An 8879-nucleotide genomic window follows, 5' to 3' on the forward strand; every position below is an offset into this window, starting at 1 on the left:
TATTTTGAGGCATGTGTGACTTCAAATAAAATTGTAAGCCAGGAAAAACGTTCGTTTCATTCCTTAGGGATACAACATGTAAAACTGGCCCAAACGTGAAAACAAAACTCGCTCATTTTAAGTCGTACAAGCTAATGCGACCACTCATTCTTCTGGGAGGAATCCCGTGCACATGCTTGTCACACTTATGGCACCTGTCTTTATAAGGTCAGCAAATACTGACACCGCGATTGACATTCGCTGAGGTAAATGTTGATATCTTTTCTGAGGTAAAAAAAAACAAAACAAAAAAAACAGTTTTAAAGCATTATACGTATCAAACGATATATTTTATGAAACGTGGAAACCGAATACACACTTTGGTGGTTTTATAATGACAGAATGTCTTTTTTAGAAAAAAAAAAAAGAACCTTGAAGACGGCGCTGCTAAAAAAAAAATACACCGCTCTAACGCATAACCACAAGTTTAAACTACATTTACAACAAATATGAAAACTATTTTCATATCACAATGTTAAATATAGAATATATGGAAGATAATGTTAAAAAAAAATGAGCCCTATCTTCCAACGGTAAAAAATCCTTCAGAAAATTACTGGATCCGGAATAATATCCTGAGCTTCACCAAAAACTAGTCAATTCTTCCTTATCCCAAGGGCAATCATCCCACCAACTTTCATCCAAATCCGTTCAGAACCTTTCCAGATATCTTGTTCACAAACACACGAACACACATACGCACACACACACGGACGGACACGATCGAATGCATTACTCCCTGGCGGGAGTAATAATAAAAACAACTCGTTCACAGAGATAATGTCATCATTCCACAAATCCCATTCAAATTCCCATTTTAATTTTAACATGACGTCATCATTCCACAAATCCCATTCAAATTCCCATTTAGATTTTATCCAATAAATCATGAAAAGAGACAAAGATTCCCACTCTGAGGACATTGAGGGACGTAAAGCCGGTTGTCTCGTCTGCTTGAACCTGTACACATGAAAATCCCCTCGAAATGAGAAGGTCATTGTGTTCCGGTGCCCGTTCATGGAGATGTTGAACGGATCCAGATGCTAAGTTTGAAGGTGCATGGTTCGAATTGGTTCATACATTGAACATCAGGTAATTGATGAAGCACAGGTGTGTTGGTCCAAATGTCCACCTGTGCGGGTTTTCTTGAACATTTTGATGATTAAAGATTTCTATAAAACACACAAATGGAGTGACGTGGAAACATGGATAATTATATCTGTTTTTGTCAATTTCATTGCTTCATTTATTCCTTGGGGTGAAATAAATTATCATTTTAGGTAAGGGTAAAGGTGTGTACCGGGTGTGACGTCAGAGGAGCAGGTGTTTGTATTTATTGTATAAAAAGGTGAGTCTGGTGTGGAATTCATTCGTTTCGTCATTCACTTACTTGTCTGTGCCGTGGTTCAGGTTGGTTACCTGGTGCATCTTTGGTTGCCCCCCCCCTTACTGGTCCAGGTGATCTCGCTCGTTTCTTTCCTCGTGAGGTGTTTCTTGTTTTGAACAAAATGGCAGTGGAGGTTCAGACCGTCGGTACTCAGGTGAGTCATTTGGTTCTTCAGGTGAAAAGATGGTGGATCGAGTTCCAGGTGAATCGGTTTTGCGGGGAGAACCGGGAAATCAGTCGGGGAGTTAAACATGATTCGTTAAAGTTGTTCAAACGCTTTTATGGCTGGGCGAACTGATGGATCGGTCTTTCTCTTTGGTTTGGCGGGTTAGTGCTTGGGGGGGGGGGGGGGGCTGGGCGGGGGGGCATGTTGGGGGCGGGGGTGCGGGTGCGGATGCTCGGGGGCTGGAGAGGGGGGGGGGTTAGCGGGGGTGGCTGGGTGAGAATCCCTAAATTCCTTTTGAATTCCTCAATGTTTGAATCCGAATCCTTTATCATGTGATCCCGAATTTAATTTGTATTGCAGAGCTTTGTAATGTGTCCGACCAATGTTTGGCTGAGACTTGGGTTTATTAACTAGTAAATGCTCGTGATTAAAAATACCACATGTAAGAACAAAATAAGTAAACGAAAAAAACGTGTTTTAGGGCGACACTTATTTAAAAGAATAAAAATTTTAACCTATTTAAAACAAAAAAAAAAGGTTTTTTATTTCGAATTTTTTAAATTACATTTTGATAGATGAAATTGTACCAGAAAAGAGGACCGTGGGCCAAATTTCAGCTCTCTAGGACGTGGAACCTAGAAAACGAACAGCTTAGAGATTTTAAACGGGACAAAAAGTTCAGATAAAGTTAAATAAAAGTATAAAAATAAACCCACTTTATTCATGTGCTAATTGAGACAACTGAAAATGGGTGCATGTCTTTACATAATACTCACACATGAGGAGGAATGAATAAACTGAGGCAGCGATTTGGTGCTTATACACTGCCTCTGTTATTTATTTATTTTCCTGAGGAATGTTTTCATTTTTCAAAGTGGAACAGAGCGCATTCGCCGATTTGTGAATGAATCTGACGTAACGATATTGTGTTTCAAGTAACTGCTTTGCTGAGGTGGAAAACACAAACGAATCGATCGTTCATTTCTAAACCAGGATTGACGAGGTTAGTTTGTGGATTTGATAGTTGACTCCCAGTCCCAGCCTCATCCGCTCTGAGAATCTCAATCTGTAAAACCCAAAAAGTTTCAGAATGTGAGATGTCCTCATTGTTTATCTCTCCTTGTCCGCAGAATGTCATTCAGAGATTGTCTTCACTGCCGTTGTTCAGTTCTGCTGCGGATGAGTTGGTTCAGGCCTACAGGTGTGGGAAAGAGTCGAGGCCTGTTCTCTCATTTGGTAATATGGTGGAACAGGGTGTTACAGGGGTAGCTGTGATCACCTCCAGTGGGATCGAACCAATCGCCAGGATTCTTCATCCGCAGAGTGAGTGAATCTGTGCAGATCGGACGACATGGCTGACCTGTTTTTAATTTATTTTATGGAAAGTTATCCATTCTGGAGAAGCACGGACATTGTTGGATCGTTTTTTGAAATTGTCCGCTTTGTGTAAATTATTTATCCGTTATCTTTGAGTTTCCATGAAATGTCTTTGATACAGTTAAGTTTGTCGACGAGCTCGCATGCCGGGGTCTGGATCTCGTGGAAGAGAAAGTACCGTTGTTGCACCAACCTGCCAACAAGGTATTGGGAATAGAGGAAGTGACTCCATGTTCCTGTCATGTAATTCCTTCAAATGGTCCAATGGAATTTGGTTGTGGAGATTCGTGGAACTGGAACTGTCTGCTTTGAACTGGGAAAACAAGGAAATCTTATTGTTTTTGAAGTAACTTAAGTTTTCCTTTGTTCAGTGATGGATATTTCCTTGTTTGCAGGTGCTTGGTGATGTGAAGAAGAATTTGCAAATTGCACAAAAACAAATGGGAGTCTTCCTGGATTGGTCCAAGTCCCAGGTCGGAGTGGGTATGGAGCGATCCAAGCAGGCCATGTTGGACGGTACGGACTCTCTACTGAAAACAAAGTTTGGACAGGTGGTTTTGTCAGGTGCAGACTCTATGCTTTCTCAAGTCGATGGATACCTGCCACGTGATCAGCCGGGTAAGTTGGTGCTGTGTGGACTTGATGTACTTGTGCAGAAAGTTTTGTACTTCTGCAGAAAGTAATACCTGTGCTTTCTGCAGAAGGTGAAAGTCCTGATGAAAAAGTTGTCGTGCGAAGCGACTCGTCCCTTGACCTTTACCGTCGGCTCATTGCTGTGTCCAGCAAGGCCGGACGAGAGGTGTTCAAGAAGAGTTCTTCCGGGATCCAACGTGTTGCAGAGACCGGTCGTGCCGGTCTAACCAGTGTTCTCGAATGTTTCAACGCACTATTCGACTCCGTTGTGAAGAAGACTCCGGTGAACCAGGTGATCGATGCGGTGCACCAGGAACACGATTCAGATCGCTCCAGTGATGTCTGTAAACCCTCAACCGGTGCGGAGACCCTGGGCAAACCAAGCAAATGAGTGAATGTCCGCAGGTGATTTCTCATTTGCTAAATTTTTGTGCAGCTTCACATTGAATGCATTGGATTTGCTGGGTTTGTCACGTGATGGAAATAAAGTTCTTGAAGAAAGTGATTTTTGTTTGTTTTGGGTCCTGAATTCATTCCCATCTTGGTTGTAATGTTGTCTAGGCGGTCTTCCATGTGGTCATTGTACCCGTTTCGGTTTGAGCTTGGAAAGGTTTGTCCTTACCTAACAAGGAATTCAGGTTTGTCTTTTAAAATTTTTATTCTCCCTCCAGTGTTTTAGGTTTTGCTGATACCCACACAGTCTTCCACAAACTTCTCCGGTATCGATTGGTCCTTGATGCGATGGATGTTGGCAGGTTTTCCTTTCTTGCCTCTGCTGTCACACAATAAATCTCCCACATTCAAAGTGGTCCAGACCTTTGTGGCAACTGTTACACGTTCGTTCCTCCATGATATTTGGGTTTGCGATGCTGTGGCACCTTTCGAAAAGAGAAGACCATTGCACGTATCCTTCTGAAAAATCCCCATGGGTGGGGGTAATGCTGGTTAGGGCAGGAATTTGTAATTTGACAAGGATTCCGATGATAACTTGCCGACCTTTCACGAAGGTCACCGTGGGATTTTTGAGGATCCACAAACTAATGCTGGTGATGTGACGCCTTGTTTACCGTACATCGGAGGGACGGCACACACATGGAATCACCTAGTCTGTAAAACACCGGGATGACAGTTTGCAGGATTCAAACCCAGGCTAGAAAAGCAATCGATTTTGTCCGATCGAGATAGACCCGATGAGAAAAGCAAAGGCAGCACCGAAACTGGCCGACGACCTATGGACAGACACAAACTACATCTTCTATAATGGATTTGTTGTACACCGCTCCTTTCCAATGCAATCTCCAGGCGGTGCATGACGTCATCGCCGGGCACCGAAGGGGGCTCGGCAATGACGCACACCAAGGGAGTACTCAGTTTTCACTCCGGTTGTTTGTTGCCGGAAAAGATTCCTCCTTTTTTTCATCCTGTCATCCATTTCATCCATTTCATCCAAAGATTCCATCCTGTCAAGATTCCGGCAAGTATGTTGGTTGGTTGGTTTCTGTTTGCGCAGCACTACGTCTGCATCGTTGCACAAAGCATCGCCAAACTTTACACACATTTGTCTTGCCCTGGAATAGACTGGCCAATTTTCAACAATCTCGGACCAAGGCCTCCATTATGACGTCATAATTCGACAAGTACAAGACTTCATCCAATCAAGATGCAATTTCTTCAGCGACATGACGGCACAAACCGATTGAGGGAAAAAATGTCATCGGTCACGTGGTTCGGCCACCATCTTGGAAAAACCAAAAAACTTTGCACCTCGATATCTCAGTGCTGAATAGAAAAAATTGAGACATGGCTCATTGTAAAGCACTCTCCATGGGGAATAAAATATGTTAATGATGTCATAGGTGCCTCCATTATGACGGCATAATTCGACTTGTACAAAACTTCATCCGATCAAGATGAAATTTCTTGAGCATAATCGTGGAATAAATTAGTTTAGAAAACAAACAATGACGTCATCGGTCACGTGGTTCGGCCGCCATCTTGGAAAAACCGAAAAACGCTGCAAAATGGCCGATAAAAAAGTACCTTCCGGCAAGTCCTCGGTCTGATCTTTTTGTCCGCACAGAATAAATATGATTTTCTCTACAAATGTTGGTCTGATTGACAGGAAATTTTCACCACAGGTGCAACTCCACCTGTATTTTTTAAATGATAATTATGACGTCATAGGTCACGTGGTTCGGCCGCCATCTTGGAAAAACCGAAAAACTTTGCACCTCCATATCTCTGAAAGTGTTGAATAGAAAAAATTGAGACGTGGCTCATTGAAAAGAACTCTCCATGGGGAATAAAATATGTTAATGTTGTCATTGGTCACGTGGTTCGGCCGCCAATATTTGTCCTAAATGGTGGATAAAAAAGTAAATTCCGGCAAGTCCTCGGTCTCTGACCGATTTTTCATCTGTCTGTCTGTCTGTCTGTGCACAGCACGACGTCTACACCGTTGCACATAGAAACACCAAACTTAACACACATATTTGTCTTGCCCTGGAATAGAATGTGCCCAATTTTTAACTGTCGGCCTGAGGCCTCCATTATGATGTCATAATTCGACGAGTACAAAACTTCATCCAATCAAGATGCAATTTCTTGAGACATGACGGCATAAACTGATAGACAAAAAAATAATGATGACGTCATCAGTCACGTAGTTCGACCGCCATCTTGGAAAAACCGAAAAACTTTGCACCTCTATATCTCCGAAAGTGCTGAATAGAAAAATTGAGACATGGCTCATTGTAAAGAACTCTTCATAGGGAATAAAATATGTTAATGATGATGTCATTGGTGCCTCCATTATGACGTCATAATTCGACAAGTACAAAACTTCATCCGATCAAGATGAAATTTCTTGAGCATAATCGTGGAATAAATTAGTTTAGAAAACAAATAATAATGACCTCATCGGTCACGTGGTTCGGCCGCCATCTTGGAAAAACCGAAAACCTTGCTCCAAAATGGCCGATAAAAAAGTACCTTCCGGCAAGTCCTCGGTCTCTGATCTGTTTATTTGTTTGTCCGCACAGAATAAATATGATTTTCTCTGCAAACGTTGGTCTGATTGACAGGAAATTTTCACCATAGGTGCAACTCCACCTGTGTAATTTTTTCATGATAATTATGACGTCATAGGTCGCGTGGTTCGGCCGCCATCTTGGAAAAATCGAAAAATTTGCACCTCTATATCTCAGAAAGCCCTGAATAGAAAAAATTGAGACATGGCTCATTGTAAAGAACTCTCCATGGGGAATAAAATATGTTAATGGTGATGTCATAAGTGCCTCCATTATGACGTCATAATTCGACAAGTACAAAACTTCATCCTGTCAAGATGAAATTTATTGAGCGCCACGTCAAAGATGGCTGCCGGGACACTTCAAATGGGCTGCACTCGTGCCAAAGGATTTACATGATGAACTGCCCTGGTTTATTATAAGACTTCCGGCTCGGAAAGGCGCAGTGGAAGTTGTCATGGGAAGATCGATTAAAACTGAAACGACGGCCATTTGCTGCATTGTTTCCATGGAGATTAATACTTGGTTAAGCGGTTGCGAGCGCTCCATTCCATTGGAGTCTTTGCTTAAGCGATTCGAATTGAAGCGAGCCGCTTGCTTCGGGAACTCACCTCTGATTTGTGTTTCTTGAACATCTTTATGAGTTAAATGATAATAACTAGAACGCCACTCAGTAGAGCACATACTCCCGCCGTGGGTCAAGTTGCAATCGTACGATTTCACAAAAGTTTGAGGGAGTAGTTCAGTGACAACACAAGTCAAGACAACACAAGGCAGACACTGCACATAATATATATTGTTGCGGATCTCAGCGCCGGCCTTTCCCCTAACCAAGGGGGGATTAGTCCCCTTGTCTTTTACTAGCCGACGGGACCCGGGACCGATGACGTCCTTCCCGGACAGCGTTAGGGAGGGTTTTAGGACTAGGGATTCGCTATTACCTAAGTACTAACGCCGCCCAGAAACGAGGAAATAAGCCCCGCCCGAATCACGGGTGTTACGGGAAACACCGAACGGTAGCGACCCGTGACCCGAGCCGTTAGCAATGACTAACCCGATCCAAGCGGTTCATAATCGTGCCACGCTTACCCAATGATGGAAATGACTGAATCGGTCGAATTTGGAAGAAAGGAATAACACGATTTATTTACACTTTGTACAACGAGAAGAAAAAGAATACACAGTGCAGCCTTAAGTACAGTCTTAACCTATCCCTGGACAAACGGGCCCATCACACTCAGACACACTCACACAGGGTTGCAGACGAACAGGTCGATGGTCCAGGGATGCGTCCAGGCAGCTCGCTCTCCGGTCCCCAACTCGCACCGCGAAGCAGATGAAACAGCCGGCAGCGGCCAGGAGCTCTCCGCGTGTCGTTTGGCGCGCACGGGATTATCATAGAGCGAATCGGTAGGGCTGGGCTTTGGCGGTTACACTCGCAGCTCAGCCGCGTACGTAATAAGCGAACAGTTCCGATAACCGCGAACCAGGCGCTCCTCCCTTCTCAACTGCCAACTTGCATGCGAGTCCTTCCATTGCCTCTTGATATCAGGGCTTGGCTCCCGTCCTCATAAAGTCCTTTGTATGCAAGTTCTCTCCAATAAGTCCTCCAACACCGTGCATCCCTGTCTCATCTGAGGTGAGGACCTCGCGCCAAGGGTTTTATTGCCACGCCCTTGGAATCCTCTCAATCTCCCCAGACGTTGCTTGCCACGCCCTATCACCCCATGCCCACCGAGCTCTGGTTGGCTGTTGCCCTTACCGTCACTGCCTTTGACGTGCTGCTTGACGCGGCCACACCTCGACCACACGCTCCTCCCTCTTTCCAGGCCTACCTCGTGTCATTTGACTAGTTTCGAGTGAAACCAAGGGCAGCGAACACTGCTGGCAGCCAAAGCGTAACAAACTGCTGCGGGTGGCCCAAAGCGTAACAAATTGAGGGATGCCAAATGGGGATCGAGTTTGCCCATGATGGAAATTGAAGGGCGGCCACAAAATGAAAGGACCTAAGCTTATTATTTCTTTACACAACGCAGATGTCACCAGGGAAATGGCCTACTCTTACACATACGATGACATTGTGGCGGACACAAAAGCCCACTGGCGTGGTGACATCATTCCGCGCACCAAGTGGGCGGTGGCCACGCCCGAGGGGTAGGCGTGGCCTCATGATATACACCGGGCGCGCAGCCCGGAGCGCGCCAGTGTTACAGTGAGTTCCTGAAATAAAGACGCTTATAAGTTACCG

The 8879-nt window shown here is 44.3% G+C and overlaps 1 protein-coding gene across 2 annotated transcripts; it reads left to right on the forward strand.

Annotated features, from left to right (window-relative positions):
* Positions 1-1430: 1430 nt before the first annotated feature.
* Positions 1431-4107, forward strand: LOC137412261 (perilipin-3-like). Of its 2 annotated transcripts, XM_078777772.1 has the most exons (4): positions 2809-2915; positions 3091-3173; positions 3365-3587; positions 3671-4107. In XM_078777772.1, the coding sequence occupies exons 1-4, from the start codon at positions 2834-2836 to the stop codon at positions 3991-3993; spliced, it is 711 nt and encodes a 236-aa protein (XP_078633898.1). In that variant the 5' UTR covers positions 2809-2833; the 3' UTR covers positions 3994-4107. The 2 variants fall into 2 exon arrangements, with proteins under 2 accessions (XP_078633899.1, XP_078633898.1); XM_078777773.1 differs by lacking the exons at positions 2809-2915; positions 3091-3173 and adding an exon at positions 1431-1580.
* The last annotated feature ends 4772 nt before the right edge of the window (positions 4108-8879 follow it).

The sequence above is a fragment of the Myxine glutinosa genome, chromosome 5, assembly GCF_964187855.1.
Source record: "Myxine glutinosa chromosome 5, kmMyxGlut1.1, whole genome shotgun sequence".
NCBI classification, from domain to species: domain Eukaryota; kingdom Metazoa; phylum Chordata; class Myxini; order Myxiniformes; family Myxinidae; genus Myxine; species Myxine glutinosa.